The sequence below is a fragment of the Berghia stephanieae genome, chromosome 14 (genome assembly GCF_034508935.2).
Source record: "Berghia stephanieae isolate SIO BIC M18660-M18661 chromosome 14, UCSD_Bste_1.3, whole genome shotgun sequence".
Lineage (NCBI taxonomy): Eukaryota > Metazoa > Mollusca > Gastropoda > Nudibranchia > Aeolidiidae > Berghia > Berghia stephanieae.
The window spans coordinates 32319847-32344936 of NC_088373.1; the positions used below are offsets into that span (position 1 = coordinate 32319847).

Here is a 25090-nt window from a genome sequence, read left to right on the forward strand (position 1 = left end):
TTAACCTAAAAACCCATAGTTACCTCATGAAAGAGAAAGGTATTTGTTAGTTTTTAAGGGTTTCATGGCGCTTGCAACAAATGTAAGGCCAAATCAGCCAGTAAAAAGGAAGAAAAAGAGATATTAAAAAAGAAACTATTCTTGATTAAGCATCTTTCACATTCTACACGAGCTATCAAATAAATAGACAAAACAATGTCTATTTCCCTTTGTTTTTTTTTGCTTTTAAAAAAATTATTATCATTATTTTTTCTTTGCAAAATCTCGAAAATTTGCACCCAAAAAATGCCGATTTTGCGGCTGCAATGCAAATCAGAGATATTTTGTGATGCAAAAAACTGCCATGCCAAGATATCTAACATTTTTTCAATTGTTGTATTAAATGATCACTGTACAGACTGTGCCCTTAACCTTAATGATTCTATGTTTATAGATAAAACACTCACAACATCAGTGCTGTGTCATATGTAAATGGCTGAAATTTAAAAAAAAGAACACAAACAACCCTCCTCCTCCACCCCCCCCCCCCCCCCCCCAACCCACAAAAAAAAAAAAAAAAAAAACCCCTGAAACTCAGCTACCTATTTCTGTCATTAGAAAAGTGTGGAAGATCTACGGATGAAGATGACGATGATGATGATGACGATGAAGATGATGCTGGTATATTATGATCATCAGCTGATAATTGTTGTTGGGATGATGACTCTGGTTCTTGCTTCTCTTGATGCCGATGCTGCAGCTGCTGCTTGTGTGTGTAATAGTCGTGCTTGGCAGCTGCCAATAATACATTGGAGAGGATGTGTCGAGTGTCTCTTTGTTTTGGAAGGACTGGGGGCCAAGGGTTACCTGCATATAAATAGAATATAAATGATAATAAACAGGCCTGTAAATGGTTGGTGAAAAAGTTGTCGGAACTTTTTGAACAGGCGAAAATAGACACAACAGGACAAACATATGGATTAATTAATAAACACAACACAGATATGACACGTCAATTGACTAGTCAAATCATGTCACTTTCCCCTACTTATTTATAATGAGGTCCTTATTTTATGGTACCAAAAAAAACCGAAAAATCCCAATTATTTGAGGGCCCAGGTCTGAGTTAGTTGTAAAATGAAATGAAGAGAACAATTCCTACCCTTTTGAAGGATGTGTATCTAGTGCTTGACACGGGAAGCTGCGTATCTTCGCTCCTGCTTGTTTGTGTTAAATGTTTACGCTGATTCTTTCGTTTATTTGGATTAATTCTTATAGAAGAAAAAGAAGAGGAGGTGGTGCGTTCGTGTGAGAGCTATCGAAGAAGAATATATATTTCGAAGAAAAATAATTATTTCACATTATTCTTTTTCCGTCTCACATCCAGACGGAACCAATAAATCATAGGCAAAAAGAAATAAGACACGGAGAAATGCATGTGTGTCGGTAGCAAAATAGAGAGAAACCTTCCGGTCCGTGAAGCTCCAACACACTTCTGTGCGTGCGTTATTTACTGACTAGGTGTGTGATCGACGACTCGCGCAAATTTCGCGATCCTCTCTCGCTGGCTGTGGCACAGTACCAAGGCAGTGAATACATCCACGTCTAGAGGAGCGTGTAGGTGACATGATAATATTATAGCTAACTGATAGACAGCCTAGTTTTGTTTTGTCCTTGATGTGACAAATAATGTTTTTTTTTTGTTTTTTTTTAAGTCGGCATTTGAAATGGAATAAAATCAGATTTTTTCCAGGAACGAAATAAAAATTTCTTATTTCTTTATTACTGGTTCTGTTCTTTGACGTTATGAATTTTATTTTTACTATAATTTTTTTCTTTTTTTAATTAGCACTAATAGAGCAAAATCGTACGGCCTGAATAAATAATAATGCAAATCGTTTATACAGTGCCCATTGCATATATATGGGGCAAAATGGCAGAGTGGTGAAGGGAATGGCACTGTGATCCGGAAGGTCCCTAGTTCAAGCCTAGCTTCAGACACTTTCATTTTTTTTTTCCTTGGGAAAGATTATAAATGCCTAATTGGTCACTTTGAGCAGCATGGGTGATTCCTTTTGTACATCTTGTTTGATGGATTATGGAATGCCTAGACAACGGATCTAATGGTGCATCTTGTTGGATGGATTATGGAATGCCTAGACAACGGATCTAATGGTGCATCTTGTTGGATGGATTATGGAATGCCTAGACAACGGATCTAATGGTGCATCTTGTTGGATGGATTATGGAATGCCTAGACAACGGATCTAATGGTACATCTTGTTGGATGGATCATGGAATGCCTAGACAACGGATCTAATGGTACATCTTGTTGGATGGATCATGGAATGCCTAGACAACGGATCTAATGGTACATCTTGTTGGATGGATCATGGAATGCCTAGACAACGGATCTAATGGTACATCTTGTTGGATGGATCATGGAATGCCTAGACAACGGATCTAATGGTACATCTTGTTGGATGGATCATGGAATGCCTAGACAACGGGATCTAATGGTACATCTTGTTGGATGGATCATGGAATGCCTAGACAACGGGATCTAATGGTACATCTTGTTGGATGGATCATGGAATGCCTAGACAACGGGATCTAATGGTGCATCTTGTTGGATGGATTATGGAATGCCTAGACAACGGATCTAATGGTGCATCTTGTTGGATGGATCATGGAATGCCTAGACAACGGATCTAATGGTGCATCTTGTTGGATGGATCATGGAATGCCTAGACAACGGGATCTAATGGTACATCTTGTTGGATGGATCATGGAATGCCTAGACAACGGGATCTAATGGTGCATCTTGTTGGATGGATTATGGAATGCCTAGACAACGGATCTAATGGTGCATCTTGTTGGATGGATTATGGAATGCCTAGACAACGGATCTAATGGTGCATCTTGTTGGATGGATCATGGAATGCCTAGACAACGGATCTAATGGTGCATCTTGTTGGATGGATTATGGAATGCCTAGACAACGGATCTAATGGTGCATCTTGTTGGATGGATTATGGAATGCCTAGACAACGGATCTAATGGTGCATCTTGTTGGATGGATTATGGAATGCCTAGACAACGGATCTAATGGTGCATCTTGTTGGATGGATCATGGAATGCCTAGACAACGGATCTAATGGTACATCTTGTTGGATGGATTATGGAATGCCTAGACAACGGGATCTAATGGTACATCTTGTTGGATGGATCATGGAATGCCTAGACAACGGATCTAATGGTGCCGTTGCCAAAGGGCGTCATGGAATGCCTAGACAACGGGATCTAATGGTGCCGTTGCCAAAGGGCGTCATGGAATGCCTAGACAACGGGATCTAATGGTGCCGTTGCCAAAGGGCGTCATTTTTTTCTTTTATATTCCATATACAAACAGCTCTAGTCGCTTTTTCAATACAAATATGAATCCTTCAATACCAGATCATACACAAAACATACTTAAGACATTCTTACCAAGAAAAACAAACTATAGAACGGAAACTGGTTTTAATCTAGCAAAAAAAAAAAGAAAATACTTAGTGACCAACTTGTTAAAGAACTAAAACGGGTCATGACCCAAAACAGCCAGTATTGTTTGGACTATTTTATACCGTCAACTGGGGTGACTTTGCCTCTCAGGGTGACTTTGCCTCAACCCATTTGGAGCATTTTGAATATGCTCAGGCTTGTTGCTGTTCTTTCCTTCATTAGAGGACTTGATTTTTCATCAAAAGAAATAACCGTTACAAATCTAAATACAATCTAATTTGTCCAAATCTATAGAGACAAAGTCACTCCAGTTGTCGGTAACATAATCTAGATTTAGAGATTTTTTTCTGTTCCTTGATTAAACTTAACAATGAAAAAAGCATAAACCTGGGACATGCAAAGGTCTTCTCCAGACACATAAACAGTCCAGTTTCTTTTTCTTTAAATTTTTTCTCACAGATTGCCAAATCAGGACAGTTTTGATTGTATCTAGATTGTTTACCGCTATGAAAATAAGTCTTAATACTTGTCTGAAAAGTAGGAGTACGTAATATAAAACATACAACGTACATTTAGATAGAAGTATAACAGCTCTTATGAAAAAAAGAAGAACTATGTAGATTTTTTTAGAGCCAGAGTTTTATTCCGGTTTCTGTAGGATTAAACACACAGTAGCAATTAATTGTTCCCCTTTGGATAGGTCTTTATAGTCAGATTTTCTATTAATTTGCATGTTTTTCTGTTTTTTCTCAGCTGTTCCTCTATTAAAAGTTGTAAAATATTGTGCCAACCTCTGACTCAATTTGTCAATTTTAACGGAATAAAGATTTTGGACTGTATTGATACCAAATCAAATAAGTTTTCTTTTTTAAGATCTATAATAATAATAATAATAATAATAATAATAATAATAATGCTGAAAACTTATATAGCGCTATAACTCCGAGACACCAGACTCTAAGCGCTTAAATTACAAATTACTTTGGCTGAAACATACTCATTCACACACACAAGCACACACACACACACACACACATACACACACACAACACAACACACAACACAAACCAAACCTATCTTGCTTCTCATACCATCTACTAAAATCGAAACAAATATGTTTTAAGCGAACGTTTAAAAATAGACAAAGATTCTTTTTCACGAATGCTCTGCTGTAAGGCGTTCCAAATAGAGGGTCCGAAATGAGAAAAGGATCTCATTCCAGCATTTTTCCGAATTCGAGGGACAACTAGTTTTGTGGAATCACTGGCCGAACGTAAGGGGCGGGGTTTTGAATATCTTTCAATTAGTTATGAAAGGTAGGAAGGGGCAGTACCTTCAAGACAACGATACACTAAAACACAAGCTTTGAATTTAATTCTTTTCCCAACAGGCAGCCAATGCAGGTCATGAAGTAGAGGTCCGGCAGAGTCGCACCTACGCTTCATGAATACTAGTCTGGCAGCGCTGTTTTGGACAATCTGAAGACGTTTCAGATTGTATTGCGAAACGCCAAACAACAGAGCATTACAATAATCCAATTTCGATAGTACGAGGGACACAACCAGGTGCTTGGTCACATCCTCAGATATGAACCGTCTAATGGAAGCAATCTTTTTTAGTTGGAAAAAGAGAGATCTAACCAAATTATTAACCTGATGCTCCATCGACAGCTCAGAGTCTAAGAATGTGCCAAGGTTTTTCACTTTGTCAACAATTTGAATAGAGGCATCCCCCAACTTCAAATCTGTTTCACTTTTCCACTTCCTGTTCCCCACATACAGCACCTCTGTCTTATCATCATTCAGTTTCAGTCTGTTCTCATTCATCCATTTCTTAACACTTTGGATACAATTTTTACTATTGGCTGATACTTCTTGTAAATTTCTCGTATTGGAAACGCAGTACAATTGCGTATCATCAGCGTATTGATGGTAAGACAGACCATAACTTCTGATGATTTTAGACAGAGGGCCAACGTACAAAACAAAAAGAACGGGTCCAAGTACTGAACCCTGGGGAACCCCACAATCAAGAAAGATTTCCTCCGATCTATATTCATCCACCGTAATAATCTGTTTACGATTGAACAAATATGACCTAAACCAATCAAGCGCTGCACCAGACACGCCATAAGTAATTTCAAGACGTTTGAGAAGAAGATTGTGATCAATAGTATCAAAAGCAGACGATAGGTCAAGCAAATTCAGCAAAGAACATGAACCATTGTCTATAACAGAGAGGAGATCATTAACAACCCTAACAAGTGCGGTTTCCGTCGAATGATGTTGCCTATAAGCAGACTGAAATTTTTCTTCAAGACAATTATTTTTAAGATGAGACAGTAATTGTTTCAAAACAAGCTTTTCTAAGATCTTAGAGAGAAAAGGAAGATTAGAGACAGGGCGATAGTTTTTTAAGTTCTCTTTATCGAGATCAGGTTTTTTCAAAAGGGGTTTGACATGGGCAACTTTGTAAATGTCTGGTACAGCACCTGACTGCAACGAATTATTAACAATACATGTAAATGGTGTTAAAATTACATCAATGCATTTTTTTAAAATGGCAGTATTTAAGGGGTCTAAATCACAACTTTTAGTTGGAGACGACATAATGCAATCACATAAGTCAGCTTCAGTAATCATTGAAAAATGTGTTAACGAATCACCATGAAATGTGTCAAATGTTGTATGGATCGATTCAGACGACAGTTCTTTCCTGATGCTATCCGTTTTTTCTTTAAAATATTGACCAAAGCGAGTTGGTAGATCTGCACGATCGATTAAAGATGGGAGAGCTGGTTGCGTCTGTTGTCCCAGCAGTTCCTTGGTCAAGGCAAAGAATTGTCTCGAACGTCCCACGTTTTTGAGGCAGTCTTCGTAGAATTTCTTTTTGGTCCTGAAATTGACGGCTTTTGCATCATTTCTAGCCGCGATGTATCGCTTCTTATCAACAGCATCTCTGGACTTGAGCCATTTTCTTTCTGCCCGCCTCCTGGCTAATCCATTCAATTTTTTTTCGGTATTATACCAGGGTGCTTGACGTCTCACTTTTACTGCTCTAGTTGTTAAGGGAGCATGCTTGTCCACCGTACCAACAATTGACTCGTGGAGACCATTCGCATCATGTTTATTTTTAACGTTATGGTCAAGGTCTATAAAAAGACCTATAAAAAACTACTCTAAAACAGCTAACATAAAATTAGAGATTTTACAGTTAAATATGTAAACAAGATATGCAGGATAATGTATGAGATGAATTCATCGCTTTTCAAAAAAAATCTCGTGCTGACACGATAGTTCCGGCTAGTGGTTATGAGTTGACGTCATACTTGTTTCTGAAAAACAATTCACTTTAAGTGTTATAAACTTACCACTTATGTAGTTTTCATTAAATTTTGAATTTATTATTTATGGCATATTATCAACATCATGTCGCAATTACCAAAGACTGATATGAAATCTCTAGCTTCAAATCATTTGATATAGTGATTGTCAAATTAACTTTGAAAATTTTAGTCTATGCATGAATGTTTCACAGAGCCTTTAAAGATTTTTATAACATACTAGGCTCTTAAACAACACGATACGATACAATACGAAATCTCTATCAGTTCCACTCTCTTAAAGCTGCAAAACGAAGTCTTCTTGTATCTGCTATTGATAAGCCATTAATGAGGATGGCTATGGAATTTCATAATCAACCATGAGAAGATGGTTATCCAAATATGATGGAATTTCACAATCAACCATGAGAAGATGGTTATCCAAATATGATGGAATTTCACAATCAACCATGAGAAGATGGTTATCCAAATATGATAGAGAGATCACCAGTGTGCAACGACATGGTAGGAAAAGGATCCTAGATAACTTTGAACTGGGTATCATCCAAAGATGTCTGGAGCTGGGTAAGCGGAAAATATTGGACATCTGAGAAATCGGGCAGAAAAAGGCCCAAGCATTCTGCACAGAGAATCATTGTTATTCTAGCAGGCGGTGAAGATACTGGATATCTAAAAGGACGCCATGCCATATTTTCTTATCTGCATCATCTGGAAAGTAGAGAATATCATTCTGGGGTCAATGCAAAGGTGTTTAAAGACTGACTAAATACCATTTGCTGCCCTCACTCGAAGCATCCAGCTGTATTTTGTTATTCGGCAACGCTACCATTCAGTGGCCCACGATCACTTCAAGGCTCCAACTTTGGCAAATATAAAAACTGACATGATTCCCTGGTTCCAATCAGATAGAACGGCATAATCTGACCATTTATCAAAATGCTAACTATACTCCTTAGACTGTCTAATCAGTGAGATTTAACAAGAGCTTGCGGGACTTTCCCCACATCACTGTGAATGCAATCCAGCCGAGGTCATTGGCCCTAAGTAAAGGGGAAGATTGAGAGGAGGAACACCAAATTTACTCTCACTGACGAGGCAATAAATGATATAACACAGAAAGACTGGGAAATGGTATGCTCCAACCTTTGCAAACTGGAGGAGAATTCCATTTCATTGGATAGAGTCGGAATCTTTCCGTAGCCATTCAATTTCTTCTTGTTATCAGACTGTGATGATTGGTGTGTCCGGTATTTCTTGGTTGATGTTGTTGTTGCTGTTGTTGTTGTTGAATGCATGTACATATTTGTGGAGACACTGTCTCAAAAATTGATGAATTTCTACTTTTGGCCAGTCTACATTAATTCATATAATCGCCTTTGGCATAGACCCAAGCTATTTATCAAACTTTTGCAATAAAAATATGTTGGATGCTTGTAATGCTCATTTTCGTTTGTATTTGTCCGTAATGTGTATTGATAGTTATAAAACGTAGATGTCTGAGGGTTAAAAATTGTCAGTAGTTCTTTTTATATTCAAATACTGTAGGTATATATTTAAGCTTCAAATAACCGAACATTCTATAGTTAACTTTAAAAATCAATAATTAACCCTCACAAGGATGAAATAACACTTCAAAATATGTAAAACGATGGGGTTTGACATCAATGTTCATTTTCAATAAGTTTTAATGACTATGAAGGAGATGCTCATGAAGTTTTGAAATTGGAGCTAAAATTTCGTAATTCTAGCAGGTCTGGTCTAAAAGTTCTTCACAAAATTAAAAATAAAAAATTGAAGCAGATAGGGGGGGAAGAAGCAGACACGCTCTCCTCTCCTGCCATTACCTTTAAGTTCCAGAACCCCAAGTGGAATTCCTCTCCCAGGGTATTCAACGGCCTGTTTGTACAGATTGGTGTAGCTGCTTTGGGAGTTCTGGTATCGTGGGGCCAGCACTTGGAATAACTTGGGGATCAAGTCTTTCTCCTACAGACACAAAGGCAAAAAGACAAAATATTGGTCGTTAATTGTATGTACCATCATATATGAATCTTTTGGTCAAATTAATAATATGCTATAGAAAATATATATTATGCTATATATGATATATGTCTTTAACTCACTCAACCCTGACACCGATTATATCCGTTGTTTACCCGAGTTACTTTTACCCCATGCCTATTTAATAAGTTTTTCCAAGACAAATTATAGGCGCAGTATTTTTAATGTTTACATGGGCAGGGTAGTTCAATAAAAATATCTATGCACATGCTCATTTTTAATACATTTTTTTTTCCAATTTTGAAAAGTAGCAAAATCTCTAGGATTGACTGAGGTATTAAACAACTGGTAATAACTATTAGTGCATTTTACTTGTTTGTTGATAAATCAATTTCAGCCAATACACGTGTAAAATCCTTCATTGTGTCGACACTTCTTATTTGCTGATATGAAACGTTTTGCTTACGATAATATGTGACCCACCGTATCAAAGCGGTATTATGTCGGGATCCACTCGGTAAGGGAAATTGAATTCATAGCCACAAATATCCAACTTGGGTTTAATTTCTGTACGTTATGCTGGAGTATAAAGACTATTTCTTGCATCGCAAAAACTTTTAAGCTCCAATTTCTCATCATTCTATCTCTAAATTCACTTGTTGGGGTATGAATCATCCCGACATAATACCGTTTTGAGACGGAGGGTCACATATGTGAAATCAATGGCAAATCTAAGGTTTAAAAATAAAGGAACAAAAACAATCAAAAGAGCATCCTACACAGACCTGCTAATCCCATTTATTATATTTCATTTATTCATTTATTCAATTTATTCATTTATATTATTATTTTTTATTTAGGCAAGACAAATTTGGACATATCATATGCTATAAATTCCAATGTCCAAGATTTAACAAAATTAACTCTCATTGATAGTTTATTATATCCAAAATCCAAACTTTAAATTCAAAATTAAAATGATAGTGGCCTCAAATTAAAAGAAGTTCGCTAAAAGTAACCAAGTTTTGTGAAAAATGCTTCTTTCAATGCAGTTATTGTCTTATAAAACTTCAAAGCATTGTACAGAGTAGGCGAGTGAAATTACATTGAGTTTGATTTTAACTGTAATTAGTGAAAATTCAAGAAATGTTGAATGATTAAAATTTTTATGAGGGTGATAGAATGATGAAACTCCATTGAGTTTGATTTTAACTGTAATTAGTGAAAATTCAAGAAATGTTGAATGATTAAAATTTTTATGAGGGTGATAGAATGATGAAACCCCAAAACTAAGAAAAGTTCCATTCCTCTACTCTGATTTCTGGAATATCAAATTCAATGATAAACATTTCAATGACCCCAAGTTAATATCAGATAGTGTCATGGATAACATATATACAAACACGGGATAGTTAGATATGACTGTGCTGAAAGGTTGTTTTGGTAAGTTTCGTCAAAAAATAATCCATTAATTGGAAAAATTTAGGAAAAAATGCGTTTTCACCAGTTTATATCGCTTGAATAGTGAAGAAATAAACCAATTCCTGGCAATCTAGCTTCAATGGAATAGCAAAGAATGTTTTCTTCAATGTTCATAAAGGTGTCGACAAAGTGACTACTTTGTTCCTGCGTTTTTTAGTTTTTGACACTTTTGAAAGCTTTACCTACTTAAATTTTGAAGCTACATCATCAGTTTTTTAATTGATTTTTCATTTATCAACCCAGAGAAAATGATTTTAAAAAACAATTTTATCGAATAGTTTTTCAAAATAATTTAGAATTGGATTGCAGTTGTAGGAGTTGAGGAGGCAGTGTGGCTAAGCGGTTCGAAAGGTGCCGAGTTCGATGACCCACCGTTGTGCTGTGTGGTCTCCAGCAAGTCACCTCGCCCTAGCTCAATTTGCGGCACTGCACTGCGGCTGACACCTGAGTTATTCCAGTCTTCCCACAGTTATTTTTAAATTTAAATTTCATTTCGTTTTTATTTTTAAATTTCAATTTCATTTCATTTTTTTAAAAAATCCATTTCATTTTTTTTTCAAATGTTACCAAAACGACATTTTAGCAGAGCCTCAGGCCTAAAGTGCAGTGCTTGCAACACATTTTTTTAGACATAGAAACCAAAGAGAAGGTAAGAAAATGGGGAATGCCTAACGAAAAAAGATACCAATATCAATGTATCTCTATAAGATAAGGAGGAGAGGGAAGACATGGAGGTGGAAGAGGAAGAGGGAAGAGGAGAAATGTTTGTGTGTAAGGGTTTTACGGCGCTTGCAACACATTTAGGTTATATCAGCGCCAGTAAAAAGGAAGAAAATGGGATAGTAAAAAGAATTACAATTAAAGCATCCAAGAAAAAGAAAGGCAAAGGGAACTAGGAACAAATAGGGATCAGATGTAGATTCCAAGAGCATACCATCAATGTACTTAGTTTGAAATCACCAATAAGTCTTTTTTTTTGTTTGTTTGTTGCTTTAGGTCTCTTCCAACACAATTGAGGTTATATGAGAGACCGCTGAAACAAAAAAACAAGCAATCTAACAAAAATAGTACAAATGTCAATCAAAATCATAACCTAAAGATATCATAAGCTAAATTATAAATAACCAAGAACAAACAGGCAGAGGATTTACAGGAAAAAAAATATCCCCTGTCAAAAATACAATCACAAACCAAAGAAGCAGGATAGGCTAGTAAAGAGAAGAAGAAACGACATCACTATCGGATCGTACACCCATGCGAACATCATAGGTATATGATTCAAGGGTGATGCTCCCATCCAACCACCCGCCCAATAAGTCTCATCTGGACACAAGCACGGCCCCCACTAAGAGGAATACATTCAAATGCTTACATTATAAATTATAACAAATATAATAATACATAACAGAGAGATGATTTACAAGGGAAAAAAAGATCATCTCCCAAAACAATAACTATGCATTTGACAGTTTCCCTCCCAGCCAGGACAAAACCAAGCAATCTCATTCCAAGACAAAGACAGAATGCAAGTTGGAAAACAGATATAGGGGGATGGAAGACACAATAAGTACCTCCCTGCCCACTATGGGAGGTAGGAAGAGGAGAAATTTTTGTTTGTTTGTTGCTTTAGGTCTCTTCCAACACAACTGAGGTTATATGAGAGACTGCTGAAACAAAAAAAACAAGCAATCTAACAAAAATAGTACAAATGTCGATCAAAAGCATAACCTAAAGATATCATAAGCTAAATTATAAATAACCAAGAACAAACAGGCAGAGGATTTACAGGAAAAAAAATATCCCTGTCAAAAATACAATCACAAACCAAAGAAGCAGGATAGGCTAGTAAAGAGAAGAAGAAACAACATCACTATCGGATCGTACACCCATGCGAACATCATAGGTATATGATTCAAGGGTGATGCTCCCATCCAACCACCCGCGAAGAGGAGAAAGAAAATCTCACTGTGATCCAATAATCAGCAGCTTCCATCGTTGGTTTATGTTTGTCTCCATTCTTGATGGCCAGATAAATCAACTGTGTAGAGAAAAAAAAATATGTCAATGTGATGGAAAACTACATAACTATACCGTGTTCTATAGCTAGTCATATGTGCCCCATCATCTAAATCTGGTATTGTGCCAGAATGAACTAAATGTGTGGCTATGTGATCTTGTGGTATGACACACGCCTTAGGACTGGAAGGTCGAGAGTTCGAGTCCCACTTTGAGTGAGTGCGCATAGTTAAGCCCTTAAAAAAAGTTAATAATTTACTCTTCACTCACTGTACTCATCTGTAAAATGAGTAACTGGCGGTTAATAGCATAGTCAGAAACAATTCAAATTCTGCCCACCAGTGCTTTGAACACGTGTAGAGAATATTGTCCTGTATAAATGCTAAAACTAATTTTTCTTTCTTTTTTTTTTTTTTTCCAAATGAAAAAAAATTGAGATTCATATCAAAACAATATGAATTAGAAAAATTAAGTTTTTAAAGAAATTCATTTCAAGGCACAAAATCCTCCCTTGACGAAGACAACGATCACAACTCAGACACTGTGTCTTACAGATGAAAAGTCAAATTTTAGCATAAGGTTCCGTCAGATATACTAGCGGTACGGTCTCCATAATGTACCGAGTGCTATGTGGCCTTGAGCAAGTCATCTCGCCTTAGCTCACCTTGCAGCCGACGACCGAGTTATTCCTGTCTCAGGCGTGTAAATGTCCATTCTTCAATAAGTCTGAAAATCTTTGATCATTATGGTCATAGCAATTATTTTGTCACACATTCAAGACTGATTATAATAATAATAATAATAATAATAAATAATAATAATAATAATAATAATAATAATAATAATAATAATAATAATAATAAAGTAAAATAATATAATAATAATATAATAATAATAATAATAATAATAATAATAATAATAATAATAATAATAATAATAATAACAATAATAATAATAATAATAATAATAATAATAATAATAATAATAATAATAATAATAATAATAATAATAATAATAATAATAATAATAATAATAATAATAATAATAAATAATAATAATAATAATAATAATAATAATAATAATATAATAATAATAATAATAATAATAATAATAATAATAATAATAATAATAATAATAATAATAATAATAATAATAATAATAATAATAATAAATATATAATAATAAATATGAATCTATTATCAGCGCCCCAATCCTCTATACAATAAAGCTCTAGGCGCATGACAATAACTACAATCCATTCAAATATCTCTCTCTCTCTCTCTCTCTCTCTCTCTCTCTCTCTCTCTCTCTCTCTCTCTCTCTCTCTCTTTCTCTCCCTCTCACTATATCGATCCATCTATCTCACTATCAGTCTCTCTCGCTTATAGAGCGGTTGTACGATTACTTGAAGACAACAATGATAAACTTTAAGCCTGATTTTTCTTTAATCCTTACTAAGAGCTTTGGGATACAAGATCCTGACATGTCAAATCAAAAATGATTTGCCTCTACCACCAAAATTCAACCGTCGTTTGCAAATCAAAAAGTTGCCAAGCGAATCTTTGTTTGTTTTGTTTTTAAGGGTTGTACGGCGCTTGCAACACATTAAGGTCATATCAGCGCCAGTAAAAAGGAAGAAAATGGGATAGTAAAAAGTTCTAGAATTACAATTAAAGCACAAAAGAAAAGGTAAGACATAGGGGAATTGGTTCAAATAGGGAACAGATGTAGATTCCAAGAGCACACCGCCAAAGTACTTAGTTTGAGATCACCTAAAAGTCTCATCCAGAAACAAGCACAGGTCCCAACTAAGAGGAAGACACTCAAATGTTTACCAATCCTATAATATAATATGTAAACTAAACATAATACAATGCATAACAGAGAGATGATTTACAAGGAAAAAAAAATATCATCTCCCAAAACTATAACTATACATTCGACTATATCCCTCCCAGCTAAGGAACTCCGGCAAGGATCAGGACAAAACCAAGTAATCTCATTCCAAGACAATGACAGGAAACAATTGAAAAACAGGTACAGGGGGATAGAAGACACAGTAAGTACCTCCCTGCCCACTATGGGAGGTCGGAACCCCACCCAGTAGCGAATCTTTCTATTCCAGCCAAGACTTCAATATGACTTGAACGGATGCCACTATTGCCTTGATATTGGCACTGTGATACAGGCCTGTAGTCTTCCCTTGAAATCAACCCTTAGGACAAATTCTCCCTTGGGGATGTAAAAATAGAATTTTATTTCATTTATCTAACATTCATTTTTGAGATCTTGATTGAATGTTGTTGGAAATGAAGTTGGTGTACACCCTCTGTACTGGGCTCCTTGTTTGACGTAATCATCCATTGAGGTTTGTGCTGGAATATTTTCATCAACATTGAATCAAGACCTCAAAAAATATCAAATACATTTAGAAATAACAACCGAAGAACTGATTTCAACAACACAAGGAAACATCCAACTGCCTCAGCACCTTAATGCACATGATGACATTCTAAAGATAAAAAAACACTTGCATTAAACAAATTACTAACTGGATAATAGAAACAGACTGACAAACTCGAAGTGACGCACACACACATTCACGTCATTCATTATTCATTTAATCAATTCTATAGCGTGAAAATGGACAATAGCAAATTGGTTGCTACCCTTTGGATATGACGCTAGTCTATCACAAAGTACATTCCGCCAAATCAAAAAAGACTCAGCTACCCATTCACTGCTGGCTGGACGGGGGGGAGTCAGAACAAAATCTCAACTGCACCCAGGCTACTAAAAATACAAAATTTAAGTCAAACCCACTCTCTCAGCGTACTGTCTTGCTTCATCAGCTTGTGCCCAGGTGGGCTCAATGCGCTCGTATCGTATCAAGCCGGTGACAATTTGCCGTAATCTCTTCAGCCGAGCTTCTGGACCTCCGGTGGGATAAACCTTCATCTTTCGAGGCCTCATTTTATGTTGAAAACGTAACATTGTGTTTATTTATCTGCAAAATGAAAATTAATTCAAAATAAATAAAAATTTTAATTTTCAATTGGCGTCAGCATAAAATTAAACATCAGCTACAATTGTAACACACTTTTTTTTTTTTAAATTCAAAACATTAAATTTTCCTAAATGAGCTTTAAATGAGCTTTCAGATAGTGCAATATCCACTAAACGTGCTCAAAGCGCTTGGTCCCTGGCCAACAGCAACAGTTAAGATGTAGGACGCGACATGCCGCATTTTAGGCGATATTACAATTTTTTTTCGGACAGAGACAACGCTGTTAACGGCCAGGTACTCTTTTTACACCTGAGTAAGGTGAGAGAATGTGAGTAAAGAGCCTTCTTCAAGAATTAAACTATGCGCTGAGCGAGGCTTGAACCCAAGACCATCTGATGCGAAAGCAAGTGTCATACAACTAGACCACATAGCCACATTTTTTTAAAATTCTCATGTCAAGTATGTCTTTACAGCACCGAACAAACGAACATTTATCTGAAAATCCAAAAGTCATTACATCTCCATCCTTGACGACTATCCTGATTGACCTCATTGTGCCACTGACCCCTGATTGACCTCATTGTGCTACCTACCTGGACCAGCACTTCGGACTGACCAATTATTTAAAACGATAAAAGCCAATTTTATTGGCGTCTTTAATCAAGCACATTTTGGGATTGTGTTATGTTAAAGAATTGTTTTGGGTGTGAACAAAACGAGATGAAATCTAATTTTATTATGATACCAACCTCATGACAATCATTTGCGCCGTTGATCGTTAAACCATAGATAAGTTTAGACCTAAAAATTGTAAGAAGACCATAAAAAGTTAGGTTTTGTTAAATGAAGTGTTTAAATAATGTCACCGTAGACCAAAAATGTTTTTGGCTTAAAAGAAAGCTTGTCTTTTAATGATGATATTAAGACTAAGATCTGGAGTTTGCGTAGTGTAAGAATCTCGCCATTAATGGTTAAAATTGTTTTGATTTTTTAAAAAAATAACACACACACACAAGCGCGCATGCTCATGACAGCGAGGACCATCCATTGCTTGTGTTGCAACGGTAAACCATTAACGTGTACGTAGATCCTAAGGCTAGATGCCCCGTTACTGTGTACATAGGCACTCCCAAAAAAAAAAATATAGAAAGAGACACACACACCACTGTGATTATTCCCAGTCAGGGTCTGCCAATAATGAAAATTGGTTATTCCCAGACAGGTGTCTAGGAATAACAATTTTCATTATTCCCAGACACATTTTTGAAACTCCGCTCTTTTAAACAATTATCCACATTCCAGAATATGGAATGTTTCGAAATGTACATAGAAATAAGTAAAAGTTTTAAAAATATCTATATAAAAACATAAAATTAACCAACAATTAATCAGTCGTTACTACATATACACAATATGCTTCAACTTTCAAGTGGGTGTCATGGCCAAATGCTTAATTCGTCTGCCCTGGAAGACTTGTCAGAATCGACGTTGTGGGTTCGAATCCTGGTTCTGGCACTTCTTTTTTTAATTCCGGCTTCTTTTTACAAGGCATTGCAAGGGATAAATTTCCCATCCATCCTTCCCCCCCTCCCACCTCTTTAAAAAACAAAATTCTCTCTCTCTCTCTCACTTTTGGTTCCTTTCTAGCAAATCGTCATAGTCGTCAACACTCCAATCTCAAAAAGTATCTAAAGAGAACAAATAATTCAAAAGCAACAAACAGAAATATTCAGAGAGGGACCAAATGCTCAGATAGAAGAGAAAAAAAACAAAAAAAAAAAAAAAACTTTTTAAATAAAACCAATTTTAAGAAACGGAACAAGGTCAAACAAAAAAAGGGGAGAAAAGAATAGACTCGCTCAAAAAAAAAAAAAAGAAGGGGAGTGAATTCGAATCTGTGCAGCTAAAAGGAGCAAAACGAAAGGTGGTCTAACCCACTAAGCTGTCTATCCACGCCACTATCGATGTATCTTAAAATTCATATATGAGCTAGACATTTTCCCACCATCTTTGCTTCCAGGTTTTGATAGTTATTTTCATCTCTGATTCGAATATGTTGTTGGATCTAGTTTTGTGGACGTGTGATAATAAATTATATTGTCTTGTGTGAAGAAGACATGAAAATAACAGCTGCTGTCGGTATTGGGCTTTAGGGCGAACAACACTTTGGCCTAGGAATTCGTCCGCGAAATAAACAAATTCCCAGCCATCATCAATATCGACCAAAATTGTGGCCAGAATGAACAAATTATAGAAACAAAAGATGATTGATAAAGTTAACAGGTAGGTGGGTAGTGAAAATGTTAATGGTTGGTGGACTATGAACAGATTTGATGATTAACAACTTTCTTCCTGGTCGAAAATAAAAAGGTGAATTGCCAGTTAGACGTTTTCAGTTCAAAGTGACAAAAGAAATTTCATTGATCCATTTGCTTTAAAAAAAAAAAAAAAGAAAAAAAAAAAAAGCTGGATTTGACAATTGATCAGTATTTACTTTCACCTTGTATTAAATATCACTTATAATGACTGTTTTGGGTCACAAATAATAACCACTGGCATTTTCTTCAGAATATTTGGTATTTTTCACGCCTAGTTTGGCATTTTGCATAAAACCTTTCTGCCAACTTGTTACATGTGTCTGGGAATAACGAAAATTGTTTGGGAATAATGACAACCCACACACACACATATGGAGTCTCGTATCCGCAACGAACTAATTTTGAGCACCAATTTTTGCTGCACTTCTGCATCAAATTGCATATCTAGTGACATTTCTTCCGTAACTTTTTCTAAATAAACTTCTTTTTTTTTTTTAAAACCTCCTGCCTTTTGGCGCGGTGATGGGTTGATGACTTGACACCGACGATTTCGAGAGGAATGAATCATGAAAAATTTACGAAATAGTTTCAAACATAACTTTTGAAAGTCATCAAGGATTGTCCAGTACCGAAGTTTTTTTGTTTTTTTATAGAAAACAAATGCATCTTCAAATCTAAACTGCTTTTGACGTTGAGTTTTTTGGGGTTTTTTTTTTCTTTTTCTGAGAATGATTGGGACCTTTACTTTCACGTTCAAAAACCTAAATCTCTTGGATGTCATTATCCCCAGACACGTGTGTGGGGATAATGAAAATTCGTTATCCCCAGACATATATTTGAAACTCCGCTCCTTTAAACAATTATCCACATCCCAGAATATTGAATGTTTCCAAATGCACATAGAAATAAGGAAAGTTAATAAAATATCTATAAAAACATAAAATTAACCAACATTAAATCAATTGTTACTACATATATACAATATGCGTCGACTTCGATGTGGGTGTCATGGCCGAATGGTTTAGTTGTCTGCCCTGAAAGTTTTACCAGAATCGACGTTGCGGGTTCAAATCCTGGTTCCGCCACTTTTTTTTTTTAAATTCCGACTTCATTTTACAGAACGTTCCAAGGGATAAATGTCCCATCCATTCTCCCCCCACCTCTTTTTTTTTTTTTAACTCTCTCTCTCTTGGTTCCTTTCAACTTTCTAGTTAGAGAGGTGGGCCTTTGGCCTACCAACCTCCGCTGCACGTCCAACTCGCCTTGAGCATGCATTCACGTAAAATATAAAGATATTTTTTAAAACCTACCTCTGTTTCAAAAACTAGCATCTTTCAACTTTCTAAGAAACATTTTGATTTTTCAGAACTTTAGTTCGTTAAAAAATACCGGCCAATCTGACCCGTTGAGTCGAATGAAAACGAAATTGTGTTGTTTACACGGTTCAAAGGAAATGCCGTAAATAAGCTTTCATGGACTTCCTGTGTTGTTTTTACAGTGTCACGTGACCGTTTTGAGAAATTTGACGTCTGCTACAAATAATTAGACCGGTAGGGGGTAGATATTTTCGTTGGAGCAGAGAAAAAGTGAGTATTATTTCTTGGACTTGTAAAGAGGCCTAGGGTCCACCAGCAGTCAAGTTGATTGAATAAAAGATAAAAAGGCCTTTTTTATCCGCCGCCACCACCACCGTGAGAGTGGAGAGGGGGGGGGGGGGGGTTGCATGATGAAGACGAAAGGGAGACGTGTCGCTTGGTGACGTAGAGCATGTCAACGATGCTGGCAGATGTTCTTAACCCCTTAACAGCGAAGCAAATTTTTTGCTTTCAGATAATAGTTTGCTTTTATCTTTATCATTGTTAACGGAGAATACAGCTTTTCCACCAAGAGAGTAGTCAGACTATCGCAACTCGGACCTCAATTGTCTATAATCGTTTTGCCGTTACTTGTCTTTTGATGAAAAAAGATTTGGTGTTAGGTCAAAGATCGAATTTCGCCACTAAAGGTTGCATTGCTACTGGGTTTGCTCTCCCCCCCCCCCTCCTTTTTTCTTCTTTTTTTTTCAACTTAGTATTGTTGATTGCTATTTCCTTTTTTATGATTAGCAAGTGCCGTAGGAATCTCACAGGATGCAGGAGTAATGCAATTAACCCTTTGCCAGTGACACTGATTTTTTTTGTTTTCAAATAATAGTCTTCATTTATATTATTTTTTTAACGCAGAAAAAAAAAAAAACGTTTCCACCATAAGAGCAGTAAGAATATTGATAAAAAGCGCTTTGAGCACGTTGGGTGGATATTGCCCTATATAACAGCTCAAATTTTTAAATTGTAATTTGTTTTTTGTCTTTTGATGAAAACGGTAAGATTTTATTTTTGGTCCAAGTAAGATTGATATTCGCCTTTAAAAGGTTAAGTTGTTTTGTTTTTTCGGGTTTTTTTTGTTTTGTTTTTCGAATGCGGATACGTTGCTTCTTCCTTTTTTTCCTCAACTGGCAAGCTATCGCTGTACTTACCCGCATGGCTTGCACACACAACAGGATACATCTAGGTCACAAAACCTTACATCGAGGTCACAAAATCAGACAACTAGGTCACACATCAAGACATCTCTGTTTCGTTTGTTCCAAGATAGCAAAACAAACCAGACGTCTTGGAGTTCGAAAGAGCTTTCCATAAAATATTTGGTATTTGCAAGACCCCCAGAAACCAATTCCCTATACAGCTCTTATGCACGGTTACTTATGACCTTGATTTCTTTCGTACCCACCCCCAAAATCCCACTTATTGTGTGGTATAGGCAGAACATAGTAAATAGCTGGACTGCCACATGCGTGACTAAATTGGCCAAAGAGAGAATCTATACTTTGGCATTAGACACCCATTACCTGATGTCTTGGTTTTTAATCCTAGCCTAGTGAGAGAGAGAAAACAAAACAATCATACATGTATCTGCAAACAACAGAACGTTTTCATTTTACATTGAGATGGGAAGGGGAAGGGATAACATTATGACAAGAGAGAGAGAGAGAGAGAGAGAGAGAGAGAGAGAGAGAGAGAGAGAGAGAGAGAGAGAGAGAGAGAGAGAGAGAGAGAGAGAGAGAGAGATGGGCGGGGGGATGGGGGGATAGTAAGGGGGAATGGGAAAAGATGAAAGAAACAATGGGTTGCCTGATGACGTAGAACAAAGGATTGTTACAGCGGTGTTCACGGAGCGTACTTCGTGAAATTTTAACCTTTTACAGTGACACTGATTTTTTTTCTCCAGATTGCTTATGCAGAATACATCGTTTCCACCAAGAGAGCAGTAGTAAGAGTATATTTCGACTCGGGCTTCAATTAAACTATAAACCGCAAAGCTTGTCTTTTAATGATAACATTAAGACTAAGATTTCGAGTTTGGGGAGTGTAAGATGGAATCTAGCCATTAATGGTTAAAATTGTTTGGATTAAACAAAAACAACTCACACACACACACACACACACACACACACACACACACACACACACACACACACACACACGACCGCGCGCGGTCACGACAGCGAGGACCATCACTGACAGAATGTTGCAACGGTAAACCGGTTTACGTGTACGTAGATCCTGAGGCTAGATGCCCCGTTACCGTGTACGTAGGCACTCCCAAAAAAAAGGAAGAAAGAAAGAGACACACACACACATACATACGCACACACACACACACACATACTCACACACACACACACACACACACACACACACACACACACACACCACACACACACACACAGTCTCGCATCCTCTACGAACTAATTTTGCGCACCAATTTTTACTGCACTTATGCACCAAATTGCATACCTATATAGGGACACTTTTTTCCGTATCTTTTTCTCAATAAATGTTTTAAAAAACCTTTGTTTTGCGCGGCAGGCACTAGGGGACACCAACCATTGGACAGACGAAAAACACACACGATTTAGCGAGGAATGAATCATGAAAATAGGCTGTCATTATTCCCAGACGCCTGTCTGGGGATAATAAAAATTCGTTATCCCCAGACACCTGTCTGGGGATAACCAATTTTTGTTATCCCCAGACACCTGTCTGAGGATACTATCCCCAGACGCATGTAGCAAGTGGGCAGAAAGATTTTATGTAAAATGCCAAACTAGGCGTGAAAAATACCAAATATTCTGGAAAAAATACTAGTGGTTGTGTCCCAAAACAGTTAATATATCAAGTGATATTTAACACAAGATGAAAGTAAATAGTGATCAAATGTCAAATCCAGCTCTTTTTTAAAAAAATATTTTAAAGCAAATGGATCAGTGAAATTTCTTTTGTTACTTTGATCTGAAAACGTCAAACTGGCAATTCGACTTTTTATTTTCAACCAGGAAGAAAGTTGTTAATCATCAAATCTGTTCATAGTCCACCAACCATTTAAATTTTCATTACCAACCTACCTGTTAACTTTATTGATCATCTCTTGTTTCTATAATTTGCTCATTCTGGCCACAATTTTGGGGACGACCGGGAATAATTTTTATGTCGCGGACGAATTCCTAGGCCATGGTGTTGTTCGCCCCAGAGCCCAAAACCCACACCTGTTATTTTCCTGTCTGCTTCGCACAAGACAATACAATTTAGTATCACACGTCCACAAAACTAGATCCAACAACATATTTTTATTCGAATCAGAGATGAAAATAACTACCGTAGCAAAACAAGGAAGCAATAATGGTGGAAATATGTTTAGCTCATATATGAATTTAAAATATTCCGATAGCGGTGTGGATAGGCAGCTCAGTGGGTAAGGCCGCCTTTCATTTTACTCCTTTTAGCTGCATAGATTCGACCCCCCCCCCCCCCCCCCCCCCACTCATTTTTTTTTTTTTTTTTACTTTTCTTTCTTTCTTCCCAATTGATTTTCATTGTTTTCACTTTTGTTCCGAGTTCCGAGCAAGAGTTTTTTTTAATCAGTTGAATTTTTTATTTCTCCGATAATATTATTTCATTATTTAATTTGCTCTCGATCTATTATTGTTTTTTTTGTTTTGGTCAATGATAATAATAATAATAATAATAATAATAATAATAATAATAATAATAATAATAATAATAATAATTGTAATATTTGTTATTATTATTACTATTACCATCATAATCATTATTATATTATTATCAATAATAGAATTATTTTTATTATTAATACTCTTATTATCATACTATTACTATTATTATTATTATTATTATTTTTATTATTATTATTATTATTATTATTATTATAATTGTTATTATTATTATTATTATTATTATTATTATTATTATTATTATTATTATTATTATTATTATTATTATTATTATTGTTAACACTATTCCCTGCTCCGAGGGAAATCTCTCTTTTTCTTTTTTATTTTTTATATTTTGACCTAAACCTTAGAGTTTTTTGTTTGCTAAACCTTTATGTAAATGTTCCGTTTCTGAGCATGAATTTCTTAAATTGTTTTTATTTTTAAAACAATTATTGTTTTTTTTTTCTCTCCTCTATCTGACCATTTGGTCGCTCTCTGAATATTTCTGTTTGTTTGCTTTTTAATTATTTATTCTTTTTAGACGCTATTTGAGATCGGAGTGGGGACGAATTTATTTGCTAGAAACTAGAAAAAAACAAGAGAGAGAGAGAGAGAGAGAGAGAGAGAGAGAGAGAGAGAGAAGAGAGAGTTTAATAATTAAAAAAAAGAGGTGGGGGGAGGATGGATGGGACATTTATCCCTTTCAACGTTCTGTAAAAAGAAGACGGAATTTAAAAAAAAAAAAAAAAAAAGTGACGTTACCAGGATTCGAACCCACAACGTCGATTATGGTCAAACTTCCAGGGCAGACGACTAAACCTTTCGGCCATGACACCCACTTCGAAGTCGACGCATATTGTGTATATGTAGTAACAACTGATTTCAATGTTGGTTAATTTTATGTTTTTATAGATATTTTATTAACTTTCCTTATTTCTATGTGCATCTGGAAACATTCCATATTCTGGAATGTGGATAATTGTTTAAAAGAGCGGAGTTTCAAATATGCGTCTGGGGATAATAAAAATTCGTTATCCCCAGACAGATGTCTGGGGATAATCACAGTGATGAAAATATTTAGGATATAATTTCAAACACAACTTTTGAAATTCATCAAGGATTGTCTAGTAGCGAATGTTTTTTGATAGAAAACAAATGTATCATCAAATCTAAACTGCTTTTGACGGTAAGCGGTAAGTTTTTTATTTATTTTTCTGTCCAAACGAATGATTTGTCCTGGTATAGAAGCTAAGTATTGGTAACACCGGCGCAGCTCTCTAGGTCTATCCAACGACTGATTAATTGGTGGTTAATTTTATGCTTTTATTGATAACATCAATTATTAATATGAGCATTTCGATGACATACTCAGAAATCTAAAATAACAAAACGTATTCGTTTGATTTCAGTTCCTACCTTCTTTTCAAAGTCAATAATTGTAACTAGTGAACAAGTTGCAAGCTTCTGGTTGAGCTTCAGTTAAAAATGAAAGTAGAGCACAAGGTCATTCACGATGACGATATTATTTCCGGGTTGTTGATTAAATCAATGGTCCCTATTCGAATATTAATATGATATTACAGAAATATTATTTCAATACCATTTGGAAAGAGTTTTCCCTATCTCATCTTCTTATTCCTGACTTCTGCATTATTTTCCTTCCCGACCACTTCTTCTTCTCCTACTGCTTCTTATATTCTTCCTCCTCCTCCTCCTCCTCCTCCTCCTCCTCCTCCTCCTCCTCCTCCTCCTCTTCTTCTTTTTCTTCTTCTTCTTCTTCTTCTTCTTCTTCTTCTTCTTCTTCTTTTCTTCTTCTTTCTCTTCTCTTCTCTTCTTCTTCTTTTCTTCTTCTTCTTCTTCTTCTTCTTCTCTTCTTCTTCTTTTCCTTCTTCTTCTTCTTCTTCTTCTTCTTCTTCTTCTTCTTCTTCTTCTCTTCTTCTTTCTCTTCTTTCTTTTCTTCTTCTTCTTCTTCTTCTCTTCTTCTTCTTCTCTTCTTCTTCTTTCTTCTTTCTTCTTCTTCTTCTTCTTCTTCTTCTTCTTCTTCTTCTTCTTCTTCTTCTCTCTTCTTCTTCTTCTTCTTCTTCTTCTTCTTCTTCTTCTTCTTCTTCTTCTTCTCTCTTCTTCTTCTTCTTCTTCTTCTTCTTCTTCTTCTTCTTCTTCTTCTTCTTCTTCTTCTTCTTCTTCTTCTTCTTCTTTCTTCTTTTCTTCTTCTTCTTCTTCTTCTTCTTCTTCTTCTTCTTCTTCTTCTTCTTCTTCTTCTTCTTCTTCTTCTTCTTCTTCTTCTTCTTCTTCTTCTTCTTCTTCTTCTTCTTCTTCTTCTTCTTCTTCTTCTTCTTCTTCTTCTTCTTCTTCTTCTTCTTCTTCTTCTTCTTCTTCTTCTTCTTCTTCTT

General features: G+C 35.9%; 1 protein-coding gene across 1 annotated transcript; it reads right to left on the reverse strand.

Annotated features, from left to right (window-relative positions):
* Positions 1-208: 208 nt before the first annotated feature.
* Positions 209-24210, reverse strand: LOC144959614 (large ribosomal subunit protein bL17m-like). The gene is made up of 5 exons (XM_078892250.1): positions 24117-24210; positions 15146-15329; positions 12273-12344; positions 8671-8809; positions 209-846 (listed from the first exon to the last, which is right to left on the reverse strand). The coding sequence occupies exons 2-5, from the start codon at positions 15314-15316 to the stop codon at positions 578-580; spliced, it is 651 nt and encodes a 216-aa protein (XP_078748376.1). The 5' UTR covers positions 15317-15329; positions 24117-24210; the 3' UTR covers positions 209-577.
* Positions 24211-25090: the final 880 nt, after the last annotated feature.

Excerpts from the sequence above, each read along its gene's own strand:
- LOC144959614 (XM_078892250.1), bottom strand. The coding sequence starts at position 15,316 with ATGTTACGTTTTCAACATAAAATGAGGCCTCGAAAGATGAAGGTTTAT. Across the intron at positions 12,345-15,145 it reads CAAGACAGTACGCTGAGAGA|TTGATTTATCTGGCCATCAA; the intron begins GTGGGTTTGACT and ends TTCTCTACACAG. Across the intron at positions 8,810-12,272 it reads CTGCTGATTATTGGATCACA|GAGAAAGACTTGATCCCCAA; the intron begins GTGAGATTTTCT and ends TTGTGTCTGTAG.